The sequence below is a fragment of the Melospiza melodia genome, chromosome 11 (genome assembly GCF_035770615.1).
Source record: "Melospiza melodia melodia isolate bMelMel2 chromosome 11, bMelMel2.pri, whole genome shotgun sequence".
Taxonomy (NCBI): Eukaryota; Metazoa; Chordata; class Aves; order Passeriformes; family Passerellidae; genus Melospiza; species Melospiza melodia.
Window position 1 is genome coordinate 13115202 of NC_086204.1, and position 24984 is coordinate 13140185.

The 24984-nt window shown below is 35.5% G+C and overlaps 1 protein-coding gene across 1 annotated transcript in view; it reads right to left on the reverse strand.

Moving 5' to 3' along the window:
- LOC134423037 (loricrin-like) overlaps nucleotides 1–24984 on the reverse strand; it is a 41871-nt gene that overhangs the window by 15857 nt on the left and 1030 nt on the right. The window contains exons 3-43 of the mRNA XM_063165618.1: nucleotides 24167–24208; nucleotides 23969–24010; nucleotides 23426–23464; nucleotides 22713–22748; nucleotides 22040–22078; nucleotides 21385–21402; nucleotides 20804–20839; nucleotides 19341–19382; nucleotides 18374–18403; nucleotides 18108–18143; nucleotides 17757–17798; nucleotides 17109–17144; nucleotides 15861–15896; nucleotides 15499–15540; nucleotides 15168–15197; nucleotides 14852–14887; nucleotides 14413–14457; nucleotides 13118–13150; nucleotides 11603–11647; nucleotides 11308–11334; nucleotides 11135–11176; nucleotides 10919–10954; nucleotides 10759–10794; nucleotides 10384–10431; nucleotides 9764–9793; nucleotides 8585–8623; nucleotides 7900–7941; nucleotides 7659–7700; nucleotides 6753–6791; nucleotides 6182–6223; nucleotides 3806–3847; nucleotides 3664–3702; nucleotides 3223–3264; nucleotides 3082–3123; nucleotides 2702–2743; nucleotides 2560–2598; nucleotides 2126–2167; nucleotides 1985–2026; nucleotides 1818–1859; nucleotides 1309–1350; nucleotides 632–670 (exon numbers count right to left, since the gene is read on the reverse strand). Of these exons, the coding sequence (XP_063021688.1) occupies nucleotides 632–670; nucleotides 1309–1350; nucleotides 1818–1859; nucleotides 1985–2026; nucleotides 2126–2167; nucleotides 2560–2598; nucleotides 2702–2743; nucleotides 3082–3123; nucleotides 3223–3264; nucleotides 3664–3702; nucleotides 3806–3847; nucleotides 6182–6223; nucleotides 6753–6791; nucleotides 7659–7700; nucleotides 7900–7941; nucleotides 8585–8623; nucleotides 9764–9793; nucleotides 10384–10431; nucleotides 10759–10794; nucleotides 10919–10954; nucleotides 11135–11176; nucleotides 11308–11334; nucleotides 11603–11647; nucleotides 13118–13150; nucleotides 14413–14457; nucleotides 14852–14887; nucleotides 15168–15197; nucleotides 15499–15540; nucleotides 15861–15896; nucleotides 17109–17144; nucleotides 17757–17798; nucleotides 18108–18143; nucleotides 18374–18403; nucleotides 19341–19382; nucleotides 20804–20839; nucleotides 21385–21402; nucleotides 22040–22078; nucleotides 22713–22748; nucleotides 23426–23464; nucleotides 23969–24010; nucleotides 24167–24208 (1581 nt within the window). The remainder of the gene's footprint in view (nucleotides 1–631; nucleotides 671–1308; nucleotides 1351–1817; nucleotides 1860–1984; nucleotides 2027–2125; nucleotides 2168–2559; nucleotides 2599–2701; nucleotides 2744–3081; nucleotides 3124–3222; nucleotides 3265–3663; nucleotides 3703–3805; nucleotides 3848–6181; nucleotides 6224–6752; nucleotides 6792–7658; nucleotides 7701–7899; nucleotides 7942–8584; nucleotides 8624–9763; nucleotides 9794–10383; nucleotides 10432–10758; nucleotides 10795–10918; nucleotides 10955–11134; nucleotides 11177–11307; nucleotides 11335–11602; nucleotides 11648–13117; nucleotides 13151–14412; nucleotides 14458–14851; nucleotides 14888–15167; nucleotides 15198–15498; nucleotides 15541–15860; nucleotides 15897–17108; nucleotides 17145–17756; nucleotides 17799–18107; nucleotides 18144–18373; nucleotides 18404–19340; nucleotides 19383–20803; nucleotides 20840–21384; nucleotides 21403–22039; nucleotides 22079–22712; nucleotides 22749–23425; nucleotides 23465–23968; nucleotides 24011–24166; nucleotides 24209–24984) is intronic.

The following is a 24984-nucleotide window of genomic DNA, read 5'->3' on the forward strand; positions in this document are numbered from 1 at the left end:
GTAGTATCATATTTTAGCTTTCTTGAATATCCATAAGAAGATTTGATTCAGAAACTGCATTGAAGCTATTGACACAGTATACTTGTGACTAAAGTGCACAGCTGAATTTGTAATTATTTGCAGAGAGCAATTTCCTACTAACCAGGACCCTGGAAAAGACTTAAAAATTGTGAAGTCTTATAACAGGCTTTAGCAGAGTTAATAGAGTATATACTTTAGTCAGTAGAAAAGGCATCTTTTAAAGAAAAGCAGACAGTTTTCACCACACTACATGAAAACAGACCATTCCTATGCAATATGTAGTTGAAGGAGCTTGAATCATGTGTCTGGAATTGGAGAAATAAACAAAATGTAGTGCTAATTTGGGATGGAAAGAGAAGTAGTCATATAAAAATATTGAGTTTTGATAGAAATCGTGAAATAAAAAGAGCTTTCTTTGTAATTGCTACTTCTAACAGCAAATTAAAAAAATGTTTGATTGTTAGAAGTTGGAACTGTTGTAACTGCAATTTTAATTTGTGAAGTTCTTATCATGTATAGCACAATCACGTGACATCAGTCCATGTAAGCATCTAGATACTTTAGAAGGTAGTGAATGAAGATATTGATATTTTTGAGAAGAAATGCTTACACTATCTTCAGTTTCACTGGCTCCCATGGCAGGTGAATCCTGTAAAATAATGGAAAAGCATTTATTTTCATGTAAAAAATTCTCTTACATGTTCTTAATTGTGGAGTATATAAAATAGAAGAATAAAACTAGCTAAGAATAAAACTAGCTTAGAATCTCAAATTTTACCTAAACTAGGGAATGTGCAAGAAAAGAAAAAATATTTAACTTTACCTGAAAAAAGGCTTAAGCAGAAGAGGCTGGGAAAAAACCCCTCCTTGCAAACAAGCATTTTTATAGGGGAGAAACTTTTCAATGAAGTTAAATTGCAAAGTTATCATTCTTAATATTAAAAAATCCCATTATTTAAACTTTCAACAGCTTCTGCATAAGTAAGGTATGTAAAGTAAATGCATGAAGTATTTTCCTTTTGAATGAGCTAACATATGAGCAATAAAGTTGTTAAAGCACTGAATAGTCACAGGGCTAGTCACAGCGAAAAACAGCATGCATAGTGCATCATGTTCTCTGCATTATGGAAACATTTTGAGTTGTTACAAAGGTAAAGAGAAAAAAAAGTTAAAATGGCATTTTCATGGTCATGGTCACTTGAAAATAACTGAAGCATAGAACCCAGTACACATAAAAACCAACACAGCAGGTTTAAGCTTTTGATGTAGGAGACAAATAACATTTACCTGGCCGTAAGCCTCAGAACCACTATATACAGAAGATCCACCCTGTTCAGAAAACATAAATAATTTTCATATTGCAAACAGGTGCTGCCTTTTTTTTTTCTCTCTCCTTACTGTAGGGATCTTCTCGCAGATTAAAAAAATATTATTATTTACTTGCTTATCAGAACTGTTAAGCAACTGAGTTATGTGCCTGTACAATACTAATGTTACATGTTTTTAAACGCAAATTCTAATTCCACTTTTAAAGAGACCTCCATCTTGCAGGTAACTCAAAGATAGCATTGTTGAGAAGAATAACCCATAAAGGTTGGAGTCACCCCACCTTGTATTGCCCTATAAACTTTCAGGCTACCTAGGTAAAAGTACATACAATTCACTCATTCCTCAAATAAAAGATCACTTTCATTAGTATAGTGAGAGCTGAAGTACAGATATATCTGTGTATTTACTTCACCCAGGGTATTGGCCCTCAGCAACACTTACACAAAGTGGAAAAAAAGAGTATTTACCTGACCATAGGATTCACTGTTGCCATCATAAGAAGACCCTCCCTGCAAAGAAAATTTTAAAAAGCTGATTAATTTGATTCTTCCAAGAAAGTGTTTTCCATCTTTCGAGTACAGAACAGGCGGAAAATAAAAGTCTGTTATCTCTACAAAGAAGACAGAGCACCTACCTGTCCATAAGACCCACCAGGTCCATAGTAGGAAGGCCCTCCCTGCAGAGAAAACAGAAATTTACTGCTTTGTAGTTAAATACTCTCTCAAAGAATACTTTTAGGCTGCTCCTGAGCAGGCACAGTGACCAGAATATTTACCTGGTTACCAGAGTAAGAACCGTAGGAAGAACCTGGGCCACCCTGAAAGGAAAACACAGACCAGCTATTTTCTTGCAGATGACAGTTTAAATACCTGCACATCTGGTTCTCACTTTACCCTTTCTCTCAATTTTAAGCTAAGTTTTATGTGCCTAAGTAAAACTCAAGACCATTGTTTTTAAAGTGGAAGAAATCTTCAGGCAGTAAAACTTGCTGAAATTTGAATTCTGCAAAGAAACTGCAGAGACCATTCTATACTGTTCTGTGTCAAATTTCACACCACCAGGATACATCAGGGTTGATTTAATTTTTCTGCTCTAACGTCTAACAGTCAGGTCTGAAATTTAATATGTCATAGCACCCACAATACTGGCAGTGAAGGAACCAGGAGGATGGGAGTCTGTATTCTCTGGTGAGGGAGCAAGAGCTACTACCTGTCCATAGGATCCTCCAGGGTAGTAGTAAGGCCCTCCCTGTGCAGAAGACAGAATGGGTTACTGGTTTATATCTGGCTATTCCTTCAGGGAAGCTTTTAAGTGGAGTTTCTGAATAGGGCATTTTTATCTGAATGTTTACCTGGTTACCAGAATATGTGTTGTATGAAGAACCTGGGGCTCCCTGAAATGAAAACACAGACTAGCTATTTGCTTGCAAACAGGATGGTGTAAATACCAATGGATCTAAATCTCAATCCAGGGCAGTACTCTTAAACAAGAAGGAGCTTCATATCACTAATTTTTTAGTTAGATGGAAGATCATTCCATGGAAGCTGGAAGTACAATTTAGTCTTTTTCTCTGACAGATTGCATGTTGTAAGGTACAGACAGCTGATAGAATTTTTAGGTGTTGTGATAGAGTCAACTCTTGGGTGTCATATTTCACAGCAGCCACTATATTGAAGATATAGGAATGAAGATAAAAGTCTGTTATCTCTACAATGAAGAAAGAGCACCTACCTGTCCGTAAGATCCACCAGGTCCATAGTAGGAAGGCTCTCCCTGCAGAGAAAACAGAAATTTACTGCTTTGTAGTTAAATGCTCTCTCAAAGAATACTTCTAGGCTGCTCCTGAGCAGGCACAGTGACCAGAATATTTACCTGGTTACCAGAGTAAGAACCGTAGGAAGAACCTGGGCCACCCTGAAAGGAAAACACAGACCAGTTATTTTCTTGCAGATGACAGTTTAAATACCTGCACATCTGGTTCTCACTTTACCCTTTCTCTCAATTTTAAGCTAAGTTTTATGTGCCTAAGTAAAACTCAAGACCATTGTTTTTAAAGTGGAAGAAATTTTCAGGGAGCAATTTTCTTGGCCTGCTGAAATTTGAATTCTGCAAAGAAACTGCAGAGACCATTCTATACTGTTCTGTGTCAAGTTTCACACCACCAGGATACATCAGGGTTGATTTAATTTTTCTGCTCTAAGGGATAACAGTCAGGTCTGAAATTTAATATGTCATAGCACCCACAATACTGGCAGTGAAGGAACCAGGAGGATGGGAGTCTGTATTCTCTGGTGAGGGAGCAAGAGCTACTACCTGTCCATAGGATCCTCCAGGGTAGTAGTAAGGCCCTCCCTGTGCAGAAGACAGAATGGGTTACTGGTTTATATCTGGCTATTCCTTCAGGGAAGGTTTTAAGTGGAGTTTCTGAATAGGGCATTTTTATCTGAATGTTTACCTGGTTACCAGAATATGTGTTGTATGAAGAACCTGGGGCTCCCTGAAATGAAAACACAGACTAGCTATTTGCTGGCAAACAGACATTTACATAAGTGACTCTACTGTGAATTTCTATTCTTTCAAATAAAACTTTACAGCAACGACTAAAACAGAATGCTGGTTTGTACCTTTTTTATAGATAAGGAAATCTGTAGCAGGTTCTGTAATTTTCTGTTCAGGTTAAAACATTTGAAAGTACTACTATCATTTATTTTTCCTTTTCTAATCTCAGGATCCTATGTCATACCTTGCAGACTCCACGTTTTTATAGATGATCATTACCTTGATGGCCTTTTTAAAAACTGCCAGAATACTGGACTTTCAAAGTGTAAAGAGTATTTAGGAGAGCATGTTTTTCAGCTCATCACTTAAAGGGGAAGACTATTTACCAGTTCCTGACATTCACTATAACTGCCATTTCCCCCTTCTATAAAAACAGGGGAAGAATTTTTCTATGGTTAGACTGCTTCCTCTGAGACTATTTGTAGACTAAGATCTTGTTTTTAAATAAAGCTTGGAGAAAAAGCAGAATAATTGGAGTGTGAAGTATTTGGGGATCCACATACATTTTTCCTTTGAAACAAGACGGTTTAAATATGTGTAGCTCTGACTCTTAATTTATAATATTCTCCAGGTTTAAAGAGACTGTTTTGTAACTCGCAGCTTTTAAATCTAGAAGAAGGATTTTTGCAAGAATTTCTCAAGGAATTAGAATAAACTGAGTTGGAAGGGACCCAAGAGGATTTTGAGGTTAAACTGCTGGTCCTGCATAGGACCAGCCCCAAGAGTCACACCATGTGCCAGATGCTTCTTGAACTCTGTCAGGCTTGGTGCTGTGAGCACTGCCCTAGGAAGTAGACCACTCTCTCTTTTCTGTAAGATTTAGGAGTGGTAGTTTATGTGTACATATACATCTACCCAGAGCTTCCTTTTTAACTATTATTAGAATGTACCCTGTCCTGGCCGATCTGTTTACATGCTACTGGGAGAACTGTAGCTGCCATGTGTAGAGGGCCCTGGACAGAAAATGAAGATAAGGCCATGAAAGCAAAGATCAAATCTACTGCTACATAATGTATCATAAACTAATTTGATCAGCTGATACGATTGCAAATTGGAAAATAAGTCTCTTGTGCATCAAAGTTGACACAACTGCATTGAGAACTGGTTTTCTAATCTGTCCTATTTTGATGTCTTATTTTCTTCAGGTTGAAAATTTCCTTTAGTTGATAGCAACTAAATACACTCTCCTCAACCAAGCTGTGCTGGATTTCTGTTAAAAACTTTTTTTTTGCGATAATTAAAGCATGCAAAGAAAAATGTTTATTAGAATGAAAAAAACTTGCAGAAAGGTCTCCACCTTCCTTATAAATGGATTTTTGTACAATCGTGCAACAAATAAAAAGATTTTTTCCTCAATGAAGTTTCATTATTATTTATTTTAATGGACTAGTTTATATTTTAAAGCATGTAAACCATGATTACTGCTTAGTCTCAATTAGATGAAAGAGGTGGTATTGCATCTGACCAAAATTGCTGTTGCTGTATTTTAAGTTAATAAGTTCAGAAAGCAGTAATTTCTTTATACAATTAGTTTGTTTAAATAGTGTGGGGCTTTTTTACAGAAAGAATAATTAACAAAATGTTTCTTGTTGAAATTAAAAACTCTACACCATTCAAATTGGTTTATGTAAATACAGCTTCAATAAAAGATTCAGGGATACATATCCTGATAGAAGACGGGTTACTTTAAAATCCAAGGTGACTTTAAAAGCCAGGAGCCTGGTAGAGCTAGTCTATAATGTCCACATAAACACATTCCTTGGCCTTTTTCCTGGACCAGAGGCATTGCCTAAGAGAAAAGTTTATCCAGTGCAACTGACATTGAAATTTCAATTATTCTCTTTATAGGAAGGAACAGTTTAAATGTTGATTTAAGAGATTATTTCTTGAAATATGTATCAAATTTTGATATTTTTATTCCCAGTATTTTATTGCACCAGTGAGAAAGACAAGGAAACTAAGCTGGATGCAACTAAGTACTGTGGTTACTGCAAAGTATATTGACTGGTTTTTGAACACAATGAATAATTGGCACATAATAGTTAAGTGACAGAGCATGTGGATCACCAAGAACAGTTACAGAAAATTAGTGGTCAAATGGTAATTATGAAGTTAAGTGGAACTTATTCTTTCATTTAATTGTATACAGTTCTACCCATATTAAGGAAATCACCATTAATATTTAGTGTTAACCAACTGGCCATATTTACAGGTGATTGATTCAAAGCACTTCATTATGTAGAAGGAAGTATAAACTCAGAAATATAGTTACCGGTCTATGACCACTGCTTCCATCAGGACAAATGCAACCGCCCTGCAAATTAAAAAAAAAAACAAAACAAAAAAAACCAAAAAAAAAAACCAAAACCAATTATTGCTTTGTGAAAATTTAAAATAAAATCTTATTTCAGTTGCAAAACTGTTTAGGGAAGAAAGTCTGTGAGACTATAAAGAAGGTATGACTTCTGTACCTAGAACAAATGAGGGGACAGCACAGATGTGTACTGTTAACATTTGCTTTGGAAGTCAGGCTGATAATGCATCTCCCAGTGGGATGTCCCAATGACAGATGCCTCAGCAAGAGAGAAGTATAAGGTAGTGAGGAGAATCCCATTATGCTATCACCAGTAAAACACGTTATGTTGAAACAGTGCTAAAAAGTCATCTCAGAGAGCCATTACTGATAAATTTAATATGAATAGGGCCACTTCATTTACAAATTAATGCATATCATCACCAATCTTCCATGTAAAACTACTTAAACTCTGATTTCTGAATTTAATTAGTTTAATTAATAGGAATCTATCTGAAGAAGACCAGTTAAAAATAAGAAAAATCCTGACCTGATTACTTGATCCACTGGTTGCAATAAATGATCCGCCCTGTGAAAAAAACAATTATATTTTATTAAAGCATTCTATTAGAATCTAAAGTACAAAACTATTACAAACTCTATTACTTCCTGCACCAATTAACATAACCTGTTGGATTTTTGTAAAAATATAAATTAGGATGAAACCTAATTAAGCAACTTGATAAAATTCACAGGAAATGGGCATTAGGGAAACTAATTAAGAAAACTCTTACCTTCCAGAGCTCAGAGATTGTCTGCAATGCTGATTTAAACTCCAAACTCTCTGACACAGAGGACTATGCTACTGTTAAATCTACATAATGCTGGTGTTGCAGGATTTCAAACCCCTAGGATGGGTAGCAATCCAAGATATTAAGAAAAACAGAACAAGGTGCCACTCTGGATCAGTTAAATTTCACATAATTCTCTAATATATTCTCTAATACAGCATATATTCTGTATATCCTACAGAACATGAAAGTTGGACCTAATTTTGTAACAGAAGTACTCAATCCCTAAAATGTACCTTCTTACCAAATGCAAAACAAAACAATTATATGTATGACCATTGCAATGAAGAATGCAGGGATGTTTCTAAAATAAGAATCTGAAAATAAGTAGTTTGTGCTTTTCAGACTAATTTTACAAAATGTTATGTAAAGAAACACCTGCAATTCTTACCTGGTTAGTGGGGTGAAGGAACAGAAGAAACTGTATTTTCTGAGCCTAATATCATTATTTACAACTGGGCAAAATTACAACATTATAGGGAAATGCTGTCAAATCAAAATAGCATCCTTCAGCACAAAAAAAATTACTGGAACCTAACTTTCAAAATGATCTATAGTTTATCAAAAGTCCCCTTGATATTATGCAGTTGACAGTACATTATTACCTGCATGTCAGAGTGGCTGCTGTTTGAAGGAGAAGAGGCATTCTGTGAAGAAAAAAGAGACTCTGTAAGGGTAATAAAATAAAATACATAGTTCTATTTGGGAAGAAAGGCCTAACCCTAAAGAGAATTAGTTGTTTTTTGTGGACATTAGATCTTTCTCTTTTTTTGTAGGTAATAGACAAGGAGCTAGAAGCTTACTACTACCAGCAGTTGTTCAAAAAAATGGACAGGAATGGTTTACCTGTACATCATAGTCTCTTCTGCTTAGAACATGTGATGTGTCCTGTAAAAGAATAATAACATTTACAAAGAGGAGATGAAAATTCTGTGATCACCGATAGGTATTTTTTTCTTTCCATATTATTTATTTATAAGAGCACTAGACCCGTTATTGTGTGCATTGAGTAGGTATGCATTATTATAAAATAAAAGACTATTTGCTTACAATTTTTATAAGGCTACTACTGAGTCTGGCTTGCAACTATACAGTAGAGATATCTGCATCTCCTATTATGAGCATAATAAAATAGGAAATTTTATTGTTCCTTACTTATTATTCTATCTTTCTTCAGCTAAAATGTTAGCTGTCCTTTGTTTGTATGATACTCATTTAATTTTAACTTTAGCTTGGACCAAATCTGTATGTGCTTAATGAAGAACAGGAATTTGAGCTAGGCTATACTTCAAAGCATGATTTTCATGTCTTTTTTTCTTTTTTTTTTCTCATATATATACTTTCTTTAAAGAGATTCATCCAAAAAACAAATACCCAAGTAATTTTATTTTCCTTTTCCCTCATGCAGGAAGATATTGACTACTATAGACATGATTAGGGAAAAATTAGGTATATTTAAGACAGGTTAGGTATAGTTAGGTCTAAAATCCTACAAGCAGGCAAAAAGTAAAAGAAGAAAAGTGTTACTTACTCGGGCAACAACAACTTTCTTCTTTGCACAACCAGAACGCTGCAAAGGAGCCACAAGACTGTTAGTACCTTATAGCTGTAGTTGTCTACACTAAATACTTTAACTAAAATCTACTACTTCTTAGGGTGATATTTGGAAAAGGAAGATGTCCAGAGATTTTGTTTTATTAGCAGTAAGATTCTTTAAAAGCATATTCTTTGTCTGTTTTCAGTTTATCTCTTTCAACAGAAGTTCCTGCTTGGGGGAGTCTCCCTCATCCCTCAGCTGAACCACTCTAGTTTAGTACACAATTTGTATAAGGATCCTTTCTCTCTCTCTTTTTTTTTTTACTTTTTAGCATTCCCCATCCTTCTTTGTGAAAGGCTTTAGATGCCAACTCTTTTACAAAGCAGTCCAGCCATACAGACTGGATAGAGATAACCAAGGGAATACTAACATATTTCATGTACTAAGGAGGAAGTGAGGAGGCTGCTAAACAGGGCTTGCTGATGAAGGATTTTTTTTTTTCAGAACATTTTTAATTGAACCTAATGCAATGAATTCAAGAGGAAAAACAGGGAAAACAATGAAGCAGAATAGTGAATGGCTGAGAACTAAAGAGGCAAGTAGCTGATGACAGAAGGTTACTCTAGATGGCAGTAAAATAAAAAGCGGCTGTGATGGATGGAAACAGCTTTTCTGGGAACAGAAACGAGTAGAGAAAATGTAATTTATTTACACATAAATTATTTACACAACACTGCATTTGCTTGGTCACAATCTATTCATGGTAATCACTGTTTCTGCTTGTAGGACAGAGGGAAAGTCTTGACAGAGAGAGTAATACTGGGTAATACCAGGCACAAATGTTACTTTACAACAGCAGCATGTAAGTGACATTAAATCTGAGTAAGTGAGAAAAGCTTGACATGGCTACATGCCTCGTACACAGGTGATTAATGCCCAAATTTTCCAGTCAAAGTGGACATATTATGAAGAAAATATATTAGTATGTATTCTTAGAAGTATTGTGTCCTTTGAAGTAATTGTGCAGCAGCCTTGAGTACAGAGAAATAATTAACTTTTGAAGGGTAGTATAAAGCAATCATAGGTGCACAGGTCTGACATAGAAGTGTTTAGTAACTAATATTGTCATTAATCATTAGGATTTGAACACTACAGAACAAACAAAGTACTTACCTGATTATTGGCACTATAGGTAGTGTCATTCTGGAAAAGAATACATTATTTCCTTTTTTAAGGAATTATTTAAATAAAGCAAGCTTAAAGAAAATTAATTGTTTCTGATATTGCATACAGACATAACAAAAATCACTTTTGCTCCCATTCTCCACAGCTTTGTCTAAATTAGTTTGAAATTCTACCACTGCAGTCTGAAAAATGCTGTAATAACAACCTTAGTACAGTACAAATGTAACATGAAGAGCAGTGGAATATCTGTCCTTTCTTCTTGCATTCATTGTATGTACTTAAAGATTTTCTTGCAGGTGTTTTTTTAACTAATGTAAAATGTACCTTTAGATTTTTAGAAAAATGTCTGTTTCTGCAAAGCCATTAAATTGTTTTTTTCATATTTCATTTCATCCAGTTAAATGCATTTAAAAGCATTTATTGTATCTGTAAACATATAGTGACAATTTTCAGCAAGAGAAAAGACAGTTGCTAAAACAGCTGTTAGTGTGGGAACTCAGCATTCTTTCTGGATCATTCTGCTCCAAAGACTGCATCTAGCAGACCAATATTTTCTCATCTACATGAAAAATGTTGTGATGAAAATATGTTAGAGAAAGCATACTCACATCATCACAGGCATTGGGATTGCTATCATATGAGGAATCTTGTGACTCCTACAAGAACATCAGATACCAGTTATTTCCTCACAAAAATGAATTGCTACAAATACACTTTCATGTTTACTCCACACAACAGAAGAGATGCTCATGCAAGGAAGAAGCTGAATTAAATTAAATTAGGATCTTTATCCGAAAAAAAGGAGTCAAATCCATAGCTGCAATAGCGGCTGACAGAAAATGTTCCAATCCACAAAAAAGAAAAAAACCCAATAAAATAAACCCAAATCACAGAAAGCACTTATGAAACAATTATGTTTTATTAGTTCTTTTAGTTGATGTAGGCACTAAAATATTATGTAACTAGGAGAAAGAACTACTTACTTGATTATCATAATAGGTGTCTGACGATGATCCACCCTTTAAAACAAACAAAAAACTCAATCAAAATTGGAGAAAGCTACAATATAGAAAACCTGATTTTGAGCAGAGGCTAAAGTTTATATGAAGTGATGTATAAGTAGTGAAATAGAGTATTACTTACTTGGCCACCACCATAGTTTTGTGAGTAGGATCCATCCTATAAAACAAACAAATATAAACTCTACTTCAGAAGAAACTGTGATTTGGTTCAGAAGCAGTAAAGCTGGAATAAACAATTGCCTAGAAGTCCTTTGAACAAATACAATTTTCAAGATATTTGGATAAATTATCAAATATTATAAAAATTCTTACCAGGAGAATATCAAGGTCTGCCTACCTGGTTGTCACCATAATTTTGGGAGGATGATGATCCACTCTGCTAAAAAAAAAAAACAACAACAAAATAATTAGAATTTACATCATTTACATCACCATATTGCTCATAAGATATTGATCAGTCATCATAGAAGTTAAAACCATCATAACACCTTGTTGGGAGGCAATACTTACTTGGCTACCACCATAGTACGAATCACCCTGTGAAAACAAAAGAGCAGCAGTCATAATGCTGGAGAGCTGAATACAGCTGTCCTATGTTGCTGAGTTCTATGGAAATTCTATGTAACTTCCAATTTTATGTAAGTGGAATTTCAGGGCTGATAAGAAGTATGTTTGCAGAGAATGAGTTACAGACTGGACACGGAGAGACTCTGCAAGAGTCTATATCCCCATGTGTAAGAAAACTGTTCTGTGGATTAGAATTGCTTTAAATGTTTTTACCAATGTAAAATAAAGATCTACCTACCTGACCACCCTGTGATCCACCCTGTGATCCACCCTGTGATCCACCCTGTAAAGCAGACAAAATGGCTTTAGACACTCACTGTTTGACCATGGAATATTTTTGATGAAAGCTATGATACTTGCTCAGGAAGAGTAAGAAGCAGAGGAGATATGCAATATGGATATAATTTCTAATGTAACAAGCATAGATTGCCAGTAATGCAATGGTAAATACTAGATGAGACATAAATCAAGGAACCTCAAACATGTAGCTTTAAGTAATGTCTAGTGCACAGATGAGCTCCATTCTGAACACTTTCTACAGAATATATCTTTTTTTTTCTCCTACAGAAAACCGATTAAATGGAATTAATTTATACAAATTCTCCCAGTAGCATTATTATACAGGAAGCTGTGACCTGTGAGATACAGTGGCCTTGAGGAAAAGGTTTTCAATAAAACACTCAGTATGTTTCAATGTGCCCTCTTTAGAAGAGGACTGTAACTCCTTCCAGTGAAATCAGGAGAGACATTTGTAGAAGTATTAGTGTCAAAAGTGCATAATAAGAACAGTGAAATACTGAATTATTTAAGTGACTGGGATATTTGCTATTCACTAAAATGAGACCGAGGCTTCATTCAGAACAGTCAGAGAAAAATGAAATTAAAAGTATCATCTTTCAATATTCTAGAAGATTTCAGAACAAAATTTAACCATTTTCTTAAGTCTTAAAAAGAAATAGGTCCTCTTAAAAAAAGCTATTATAAAATATATACCTATTAAATATATAATTCTATCAAGTTATAATAATTTATTAGACACAATGCATTGTATATACTGTACCACATAATAATAATAATACATTGTATCAACATCTATGTTGTTTGCATATTTATAAGAATAGCATATATTTATATATATATTGCTAAAACACAGATAGATTGTTGAAGCAATCTATCCAATTTTTCTATTTCTTGTGACAACTCAGTAAGAATCAAAAGAAATATTGTGAATAAAAAGGAAATAATCTGTGCCATTTTCTGCCTCATTTTTAGCATCACAGGGATGAGTTATTTAAACATAGGTGACATCTCTTAGGTTAGTGTTTTGTAGAGCTCCAACACTTGAACTTGCAACATATACACATCTATAGCTCACTGCACAATCTTTTTTTCAGGGACTTCAGGTGAAGTCCTAAAATATTTTCTGGCTTTTGATAGGAAAGAGAGGCTGGTGAGCTCCAGTCCTGATTTAAGTCATGCCAATTAAGTAACTGTAGCAGACTTCTTAATTCCAGAATCTGGCCTTAATGTCCTATTTAATTAGACATTTCAAAATATAATGCTAGGAAAAAGGGGCATAAAAGGCTCCAAAGTCCTTGTGATATTCCTGTGTATAGGAAGACAGTGAGTTCTAATCTCAAAATTTGTAAGATTACATGGATTTGTGCAATATGAATCTGAATTTGGTACTAATTGAGTTAGTGGCAAAACTAATTTCGGATGCATCTTAAAATAAGAGAAAAAGTCCATTTACCTGGTGGCAGGGGTTGCTATCATAGGAGGAACCCTGTCAAAAACCAACCAGACAAAAAAGTAAATGCCATTTTTCTTTCAAAGTAATTAATTTCCTTAAAATTTCCTGTGTGGGAATTAGTGTAACAAAATTCAACATATAACTTTACAGAGGGTGAGTTTAGTTTTACTTAACCTTTTAAGTGTGTGGCTTTATCTTCTGTCACTCTCATACCCCCATATAAGCATCAAGACACTTTCAAACAGATGATCAAAGGAAAACTTTTGAGCTACATGGAAAGCAGTAGGGTGGTAATTGATGTCTCTCTGTATCATTCCTTGATTGGGATGATCCTTTGATCTTCTCTTGATTGGTAAAGAAGAACTGGGTGGGGATTATTTGGAAGTAACTGTTACTGTTGGGTGACCATCTATCTAAATGTGGCCATCAATCTCTTGCTAGATTCACCACCATGGATTTTAGGCAAGGTTTCTGCTCAGAGCCATCCTTTGACTGTTTTGAGTATATTTTGTGATAAGAGTATGAGGAACAGTACACAGAAAAGGTTCTACCCTGGTTGTCACCCTCCCATTATTACAGTACAGGTCTTTTCTTGATAAGTCAACCTGTGACACAGCTTAGTGGAAATAACATATTCTGCAGTGTTTATCACTTCCATTGCTGGTAACAGTGTCCTTGTTGTACTGCTCCTTATGGCGCTTTCAGAGGCGTTTCCATTCATGCCTAACTTACATTAATCCTAGTATTTCTGCTAAATACTGCTTAAAATGTCTGTATCTATGATTATCTCTCATTCTGGTTGCTTTGCTCAATATATTTATTTAAATGTAGATTTACTATTGGCCTCATCCATGATCCTTTCCCCTGGGATCTCATCACTGAATATATTGTTTTTACACCATTGTAGACATAGACAAGTTAAAATGGAACCAGGATGAAAACTACTAATGTAATTATTGCTCCATTTGAGCCACTCTCTATTCCTGTTCTTTTTTATAGAAAATAAATGGAACAACATCCAAAAATTCCCAAGCAAAGACTTTATATATTCAGTGAGTAGACAGATTAATCACTTGTTTGTTTTCCCTGTGTAACTCTGAATGGAAGCAGCCACTTCATATTGGTTACAATGCCCATCAATATCAGCCTTTCTTGACTTCTGTGATAGACAAGTTCATGCAACAATGAAAACAATAGATTTCAAACTACAAAAATTATAAAAAATATTAAAAACATGTCAGTATTGCAAAGAAAGCTGGGTCTAGTTTTCAAATAGTTTGGAGAAAAAGTCTTACTTGTCCACAACCACTGCTGCCAAAATAAGCTGCAGATCCACCCTGCTGGGGAAAAGAAAAAGAGCAGCTCATGATCCAAATATTCTCATTCTCTCTTCTCATTTCAAACACAGACAGAAATTTTCAAGGGCTTTAGCTGCCAGGCTGCTTCAAAGGTAGAAGACCAGCTATATCCAACTCTAAATTATTTGGTAAAATTCTAAGAATGTAGAGTAACAAAGTGCACCAGAAAGCTGAGAGCTGAACGCACTTCTTTCTACAGGGAAAAGTGCAGCTTCAGTGAGCCAGTTGTTGCCAAAGCCATGTGAAAAACAGTTCACAGGACTTAATTCTATAGAGATACTTACTACATTGTTTCAAGTTAGAAACCACTGGATTCTCAATGCATATATGGGAGCATCACATAGATGCTGAATAATGACTAATGAGTGATGCTTACCTGTCCATAGGAGCTGCCACCTTGAGACTGAGAACCCTGTAAAAAAGACACAGAGTCAGTTGTAAAAAGAGCTGTGTAAGTGTAGTCCCAGCACAGCAGAAGCAGAATCACAGAATACCAGAGGGAAAAGCCCATTTCCATTAAAGGTTCCTCTCAACTATGTTACTTTTCCCCTCATGGTATTTCAGTGGCACAAACCAAAGTCAAGAACCACTCAGAAACACCCTGAAGGAAAAACCACCCATGCCCCAAAGCCCATGGCTGCAGGACAGGCTCCTACAGAAAAGCTCAACACATTTCAGCAACAAAATCTCACCTGGCCATAGGACTGGCTGCCTTGGGAACCCTTTAAATAAAGAGAAGATAATTACCACCTTGGCAAAGAGGCTTCTTTCTACAGCACGATATCTATGGCAATAACAGCTGCATGTGGGATTCCCTAAAAGGTTCTTCCTGTGCCAGAGGACACAGAGCAGTGTGCTAACAGCTGTGCATCTGTGCAGCACATTGTCTTATTCTCTGCAGAAGCTGTGGCCCAAATTGGCCCATAGACTGCCAAGGGAAACATCACTCTCAAAAGTCTTCCTGTCATGCCAGTCACAGAGAGATCAGTGAAGAACTTCCTACAGAGCAGCCAGTTTGCTTACCTGGCCATAGGAGCTGCTGCTGCCTGAGAAACTTGGTCCACCCTAAGACAAGGAAACCATTTGGTTACTTCCCTTTCAGTAAGGGGTCCAGCCTGCATTAGCAACAGCAAACAACTACATGCTAAAGCCATGCAGGGCAGAGTGCAGAGCCAGGCATCTCCTGGCCCTCCTGAGGATGCTGAGTGATGATTTCACACACTGGGATTCCAGATCAATGAGTAGCACTTGCATAGATGTTGAGTGAGAATTGACACTTTCAGAGTAAGTGTCCTTTAAAGTTTAAATTCTGAGGGTTTGCTAAGTGCCTTTATAGTGCCAATTCTGACATGCTCTATTCTGACTGGTGACTGACTGATGCTTACCTGGCCATAGGAACTGCCACCTTGAGGCTGGTACCCCTGTGTGAAATGAATGATTGATTCACAGTTACTCTATTTGTGAAGCTGTTGCCTCGCTAATGTCTATTTTTAGGGTAAGTACACAGAATAAGAGAATGTACAGACTCTACTGATTAACTAGACTTATTTTGATATTTCTTATTCTGTAGAAAAAAGTGATCACACTGTTTATTGAATGACAATCATAGAGTAGTTTTACACCTGTCTCAGATAGTACTCTGATCTTACGAGAGGTTTTCAGGAAAGGACAAAACATTTTCTTATTATGTTTACTTTTCCTTCTTTTTTTCAGACACTGGGCTTGGATGGCTAATGCTGAATAATAAGTGAATATTAGTTTAATGTATTTGTATTTTCCATTGGCCCCAATTGCATAATTCCCTTTGTCTGAGAGAAAATTAAGGTGAAAAGTAATTTTAAAAAATTAAGACAATCTTAGAAAAAATATAGCTTCATAAAATGGAAACAAAACAATGCAATTCAAAGTAGCAGGTCAAATGAATTAACCAGGGATGACTGTATTTTTTAAAAAAAATTCTCATTAATATAAAATTACTGTGGTTATAATTTGCTGTTGTAATCTGCCTTGAATATAATCTCGAAAAAGTACAGTTGTTTCATGTACTTGCAGACCTGTGCCACAGCTGCCTGGCAGGTTTATGAAGACAGCAATTACCAAAAAGTATCTGAAGTATGCTGTTTATTTTTGCTATCTGACATAGAGATCCTGACAAAACTCATAGCTATCTTAGGGCTGCTTTATTGTACATAAAAACTGTGAAGGGAGGTCAACATTCATTAGTTGCAGGCTTCAAGATAAATTCTTAATTCAGCTGAGAATCTGACACAAGGTTCTTTAATTTCTCAACGCTACTTCTCTACTGACAGCAAAGCAGACAGCAAAGAACTGACAATAAATTTGTATTATACCATCAATTGCAATGAGAACAGCATCAAATAGACTATTTCTACCATAGATTTATAAAGTTCCACACCTGTGGAAAAGATAAGATAGCAGCAGAAATCTAGGATTTATGCATATATCTATGAAAAACACAATGGTCATTTTCAAAAACACCCATTGAAATGGTTTCAGAAATACGTTGGTTAAGAATTCAATGTGAATTGAAGAAAGAATATTTTAAAATTTGTTAACTTTTCAGGGCAATGGCACTTCACTTTCTCAAATGTTCTATTCCAACTAACATTTACCTGTCCATAGGAGCTGCCACCTTGAGACTGAAAACCCTGTAAGAAAGGCATAGAGTCAGTTGTACAAAGAGCTGTGTAAGTGTAGTCCCAGCACAGCAGAAGCAGAATCACAGAATACCAGAGGGAAAAGACCATTTCCATTAAAGGTTCCTCTCACCTATGTTACTTTTCCCCTCGTGGTATTTTCAGTGGCACAAACCAAAGTCAAGAACCACTCAGAAACACCCTGAAGGAAAAACCACCCATGCCCCAAAGCCCATGGCTGCAGGACAGACTCCTACAGAAAAGCTCAACACATTTCAGCAACAAAATCTCACCTGGCCATAGGACTGGCTGCCTTGGGAACCCTTTAAATAAAGAGAAGATAATTACCACCTTGGCAAAGAGGCTTCTTTCTACAGCACGATATCTATGGCAATAACAGCTGCATGTGGGATTCCCTAAAAGGTTCTTCCTGTGCCAGAGGACACAGAGCAGTGTGCTAACAGCTGTGCATCTGTGCAGCACATTGTCTTATTCTCTGCAGAAGCTGTGGCCCAAATTGGCCCACAGACTGCCAAGGGAAACATCACTCTCAAAAGTCTTCCAGTCATGCCAGTCACAGAGAGATCAGTGAAGAACTTTCTACAGCGCAGCCAGTTTGCTTACCTGGCCATAGGAGCTGCTGCTGCCTGAGAAACTTGGTCCACCCTAAGACAAGGAAACCATTTGGTTACTTCCCTTTCAGTAAGGGGTCCAGCCTGCATTAGCAACAGCAAACAACTACATGCTAAAGCCATGCAGGGCAGAGTGCAGAGCCAGGCATCTCCTGGCCCTCCTGAGGATGCTGAGTGATGATTTCACACACTGGGATTCCAGATCAATGAGTAGCACTTGCATAGATGTTGAGTGAGAATTGACACTTTCAGAGTAAGTGTCCTTTAAAGTTTAAATTCTGAGGGTTTGCTAAGTGCCTTTATAGTGCCAATTCTGACATGCTCTATTCTGACTGATGCTTACCTGGCCATAGGAACTGCCACCTTGGGGTCTGTAGCCCTGTAAGGAAGATAAGAAGTCATTTATTAACAAAGTTATTTTGCTTTACTCTGGCAGCAACAGAAATATCCATCTCCTCTTAAAGCTCCTCTGTATTATGTTATTTTTTCATTTATGGTATTTCAGTGGTATAAACTAAACTCATGGACCACTCAAAAACATTAGTAAGGTAAAAAAACAAGAGCAGCTCCTACAGAAAAGCTCAACACATTTCAGCAACAAAGTCTCACCTGGCCATAGGACTGGCTGCCCTGGGAGCCCTTTAAATAAAAAGAAGATAATTACCACTTGGACAAGGAGCATTTTTTAAAGAGCATGATGTTTATAGAAATGAAGCTCTGTGGGAATTTCTCAAAAAGCACAAAGGACACAGAGCAGTATGCTAACAGCCCTGAAATAGATTGTCCTATTCTCATCACAAGCCATGACTGCCAACTTTGTGCATATTGAATACTCTTGATGTTGACTAGTAGCCTTCCTGTGGCCCTAATCCCTAAATCCCATAGCTACCCTTTTGAAACAGTTTTCTGGTTCCATGTAGTGCTACAGAGAATATTGATGGACTTTTGCATCCCTTCTACCCCCAGCCCTCAAGAGGAGTAAGACCTAAAGAGCCTTTATACTTGAGTTCATACGATGAATATTCTCAAGTTTTAGTTTGCAATAATTTATGATGCCATTGTGTGAGTATTTTCTAGAATTCCCTCACTTTTCTTTTTTTTTTTTTTCCCACACAAGTAGCTTTACCTTCATGGCTTTAAGCAATGCTGGAAGGCATTGCCCATAGTTCCACGATTATGATTTTTCATAATTTTTGATATGGCTCAGCAACTACCCTTTACAACTTTTGGAATTTGAGGTCTCATATGCATGGGCTCTGAATCTATCAGTACGGAGCTGGTGGTAATGAGCCTGGAATCGCTTCCCCTTAGGGCCTTGACCCTTATGCTCTGAGTGGAATACACTGATTTCATGCCAACCCATCACACATGGAAATGCATTTGTGAGCATCAAAACCAAAATCATGTGAATACCAATATCAAATGGCATTTTCATGAACAAAAGCCTGGGAAATAGAAATACCTGCACCTGTGAAATCCATTTTTAAATGCAGAAAATAATTTATTCGTAAGTTGTGCTGCCCCTGTTTTAGTGAAATCTATAGGAATGTTTATAACACTTTTTAAGTTTACTTACATGAATATAAGTACTGCTGCTGGTTTGCTGTTTTTGTCCACTCTACATAGGAACAAAAAAAATGGTTATTTATTTTTAAGAGGAATTGCTTATGCATGAAGCCATTTCAAGAAGCAACTCTGTCCTTCTACCTACTAGACAGTTTGAAGGCTACAAATAGTTCATTACACTTTTTCTTACTTTGTGTCATCTCCATGTGCTAGAAAAGGTATATAAAAATCCTACACAAATAAAATTTTAGAAGTATTTATAAGCAAATTAATTTTATAATACATCTTTGTGTCACATTGTGGTATTTGATAATTAATAATTCTGCCTTTCAAATGTACCTCACAAATTGCCTTAAACCCATATCTATTTGTATTCACATAATGACTGATTTCTTTTCATTAATAAGCACAACAAATTTTTGACAAAGGCTCTGCCTAAAAAAAAATTGAAAAATCCACAGTTACAATTTAACATAAGGAAAAACCACTTCACAAAATATTTTGATTCCCAGAAAATATGTAGATTATGAGAGGAATATTGTTTATATTGTTGTATTGGTGTATTGTTTATATTTACACTTTGAAAAACAGTTAGCCTGTGTAATCAAAACACTGTACATTTAAAGTCAGAAATAAAATAACAAGGAAATCATATTCCTTTCTTTGCCAGCATTCACCACAAGTCATGGAAGAAAATAATGTTGTGCATTTTGAAAGCAATGGTTTTGGAAAGACAAATTTCAGCTGGGGTGAAATCCTGCTACTGATCTTGCAATGAAAGGGAGAATTAGTTGTTATAGTCGTATGGACTGGCATCTAATGGACTGACTAGGCATTAACAAAGGGATGGATGCTAAAATGACAAAGAACACAGAAAAATATGACTGAATGATATTCATAACACTTTATAATCATGCTTGTAGTGAGATTAAACTTCAATTTTCCAAGTGCCTGGTTATCAAGAAACAACATTACAAATGCAACAGTTCACCTGGGCATTAACAGCATGATTTTAAAAATGGAATTCTAAGCTGGGTGTTTCCATTAAAAAATGGACTGTTTAAATAAAAATGGAACTGTGCAGGTTGCAATTTATATTTGATTTTATACCAAGTAACATTCAAGCTTTAGTTCTGGAATTCCACCCTCCTTCAAGACGGTCAAATTTTGCCAATTTTGAGAGTACAATGGAATTTACATACAGACGTTTTAAAATTTTTATGTGTGGAAAACAGCTGCAATAGTCTTTATTCAGCAACCAGCTAAGATATCCCTCTTGCTGTAGTCACAGAAATGCCCTACTCCACCGCTATAGTTTGTGGACATCTAAGATATCTCTAAGTTATCCAAGTTAGCTTATTCCCTAAGCTATCCTTATGGAACTTATGTGTTCTCTAAGAGAGGAATTATTACTTAGTGTACTAAGGCAAATCTTCATTAAAAATTCCAGTGTAATTGAGAAAAAAAGTCTACCTGTACTATGATCCTTGTAGCAGAGCTTCCCAAACTCTGAAAAAAAATCCAGAAACAAAGAAATATAATATAGCATATTTAATTGACTTGTTTAATGCAATACACTTAAACAGATAATGCTTATTTGAAGTATTTAGTTTGTGAGAATAAAGGGAAAGGTTGTATGTGTGATGTACTGTGTACCAGTTCTAAACACCCAGCATTAAGCTAGTTTATTCTCACTTCTGAAGTTTTGGGGAGGCAGACTGACCCTACTAAGTAATTTTCTAGTCTTACATCTGTGGAGAGCAGCAGAGCACAGGTTATATGCTCCACCTTTTTGCACTAGCAGTCAGCTTGGGGTTTCCAAATGTGGGGAGGGAAGCTGAGACATCATCACCCCTCCAATCTGTCTCACTGTAACCTGCACTGCACATACATCAACACATACAGATCCTCTTCCTCATCCAGGCATTTTTTGCTGAATTCTGAGGCATGAGGGACAAACTTGAGAGAGTAGCACACACCATCCTGAGACAACTGGTTTGATCCCATAAGAACTATAATGATCCTTTAGGAATCAAAAGAAAAACTATTCTTACCTGAGGGAAGGTGTGACGCTGCAAAGAAACAGAAAAATCTTTCATTATTTTGCACAAGGGCTTGCCCAAACAGAATATTGCAGCAGGGAAAGGGAAAAGGGGCCCTTATATATTTCAGATGCAATACATAGCAGAATGTGAAAGAATTATATAAAAAGGATGGCATGAATAAATGCATCTTAACCTTTATTCAAGTTAGAACAACATGTTCTATTAGAAATTCAACATGTATAAAATATTACATTATAAAAGTTCACTTCAAGCACCTGAAGGCTAAACTTACTTGTAGTTCCAAGTAAGCAGAGTGGAAATGTAATAATTTAAAAGTGAGAATGGAAGTAAACTTACAGAAGAGAATTGCAATAGAAACAGAAAATCAAAACTATGTGGGAACACAGAGACTGCATAGATGGAGAGACCTGGTGTCTGCAGCTATTCCATTGTCCCTGCAAGTATTAACAGCAATCACAGAACCACGAGGTTTGTACCTATCTTGTAACACATCTTCCCTGAAGATAGCTATACACATAGGGTAAATCTTGCCTGCCAAAAAATTGTCTCCAGGAATATTTCTTAAAATTAAAAATATTGATATTTGAAAGCTTTTTGGGTCAAAGTTATTTGTAGGGAAAATGTGTAGAGAAAAACAGCTTACCACAGGAGGGAAAGGGTTGCTGTTGGCAACGACCACAACCTATGGAGAAACCAGAGGAAGCTATTTACTTACCATAAAGATTAATTATATATTGCTAAATATGTCAGAAAAATGAAGAATACTAAAATGTGTAAATATACAAACTCTGATAATAATGCCATGGAAGGTCCCTTTCATAAAATGACATTTTAAAACAATAGATTTTTTTTAAAAAAAGAATGACTATTCAAACTATTTATACATAGTTTACACAAGAGTATAAGCAGATAAACAATTTGCCCCAAACCACATAATGACACAGGTGTAGAGGCAGAAGCAGGATTTCCTGTCCTGTACCATATCTACTTGCCTGTACTATGTGCCCTTTTTTGATCCTCAACTTTCCACCCCAAACTAGAATATGAATTTATTTTGTCTTTATTCAGTATAATGATAAAAAATAAGAAAGACTTGATAATGAGTTCATTTAAAATAAATCCAACATAAGCCAAATTCAATAATTGTATCTTCTGCTGTGTTAATGTTCTCTCATTAGAAGCTCTTTCAGCCTCTAAGAACCAAACCAAATCATATGAATCATTCTGGATTAAAGCCTTGAAAACTCTTGACTGAAATAACAGAAGCCATGCCAAGTTATAACTACGAATTTTTCCCTTTGAACAGGAGTGCTTACCTTCTTACTGGAATCTGAACTGCTTGAAGGGACAGACTGTAAAAAATACAGAATTCATTTGTTACGTAAATGTATGGCAAATTAACTACAGCACTATTTTCCACAAGAATATCATACTAATATGATACTCGTGAAGTACTAAAAAAAGTAAAATCAGAAGAAAATTAATGTATTGACAGTTAATAAATTACCAGCTGCAATAAATCAACTACTTGAAATTGTTTTGAAAAAGTCCAATTATTTTGCTAATTTTACAGAGTAAGTACTGTATAAAAGCTGCAAATATTTCATCAAATTGGAAGTTTGTTTGTAGGGAAAAAAATCTATCAATAGGAAAAAAAAATTGAGCTCTTGTACTTTCGTCCAAAACACTAACCCAAAACAAAAAAAAAAACCCCAAAACTTTTAATTCTTAGTAACCATCAAACAAAGCACTGACTTTTGGAAAAGCATAGTAAAAGTAACTGGTGTCCATTTATAGAATAAATGTAATTGATTTTGGTGGAAAATAGAAGTAAGGATACAGCAACAAACACCAACTATGTCATTCATCTGATGAAGTTATTTCCAGGTATGATCATTACTAAATCATTTGAAGAGAGTTTTCCTTTATCCCCTTCCACAAGTCTAATTATTGCTTGGTAAATTTGGGCATAACTGCTTAGCTTTTGAATACCTTAGGAAGCTAAAAACATGTTGGAAAATACAATTACCTGGCCATAAGTAATACCACTGCTGGATAAGGATGCACTCTGAAATAAAAATATAAATCAGGTATTTATTTATACAATAATTTGCTAATTATTAATTAGTTTTCATGTGAAAAAGAAATAAATGAGATGGACAATAGAAATTAGTTAAAGAATTAATATGCAAAGATTGTAAAGAATCCCTAATAATATTCCAAAATATCCAAAGAAAATAATTTTACCTGATAAAAAGCATTACACAGTAAGAATTCTGACATTTTAGTAGGGAAACAAATTAAGAGTTTCTACTAGGTGATATTGTGTATCAACTACTTGTACATATACACCTTAAGACATAAATTATTAGGCTTTGAACTGGCAGTGTAACATCTTTTAATTTTGGGATTTAATTTCAGAATAATACCTCAAGTTAATAGTATTATCCTGAACATATTTAGGAAGAATTCAGTAGCTCTAGAGAACAGAATCAAATGCAATTTTCAATAAGGAGATGAGTTAAGAAGCACAGTAGGAAACAGTCAGTAAAAACATATGTAATCAGCTTACATCTCTGCAGGCATGTATACCATAGGCACCAGCAGCACCTCCCTAAGACAAAAAATAAACCAGTTATTTTTCATCAGTATTTTCTATTTTAGCAGAGACTCTCAATGAACATTATTTAAATAATGTCATTGAAAGCTAGGAGTTACTATGAATATAGTTGTGCTGGGGACAAAAAGAAAATGTAAAAATAGTGCTTACAGGGCCACATCCACTCTTGCTTATTGTGTAGACTACTCCACCCTGAAATAAAAACAGAAGTCAATTATTTCCATATAAAAAACTCAAAAGGGCAAGAGAGAAAAAGCCCAATGCCATGCTATTTATGGTGTGAAAAGCTGTGCAGCTGACAATGAGTATATGCAAGCAAGGGATAAGCAAGTAATGAGGTTACCAGTTCACTGGCACTGCCTATAGAATGATTTTAATATAGTGTGAGACATCATCTATATTTCATATAAGTTTCATCAGCTTTGTCACTGGTCATTCAAAATATTACTGAAAAAAAAAATAACTTCAAGTAGTTATATGACAAGATGAGAAACTCAACTCTTACAAAAGAATATGTATTAGATATTAAAAAAATAAAAGGAAGAAAACCAGGTTTTAGCATATGTGTCAAAATAATTCGTATTTCTCTGTATCTGGTAATTCATTACAAGCAGTAAATATTGAAGAAATGGAATATTACCAGATAATTCACTAATTTATATAACCACTAGTAAATAGTAAGAAATATGTCCTTGATAATCTCAATTCAAGAAACTGGAGACTCACCAGAAAGTATCTAAGAGTTAAAGAGAAAATAGGCATATTAATGGTAGTGGAGATAATCAACTAAAATCCAAGTATACATTGCTGTGATGAATGAAGTGAAAGTGGGGACAATGCAGATGTGCATACCCCAGAAGTTTTAAAAGGCTAACTAGACAGTGATAGCCCCAAATGTTCAACTGCAAATATAGTCCAGCACTAAGAGCAATACAGACATTAAACTGGAGCAACCTATTGAGTAAAAG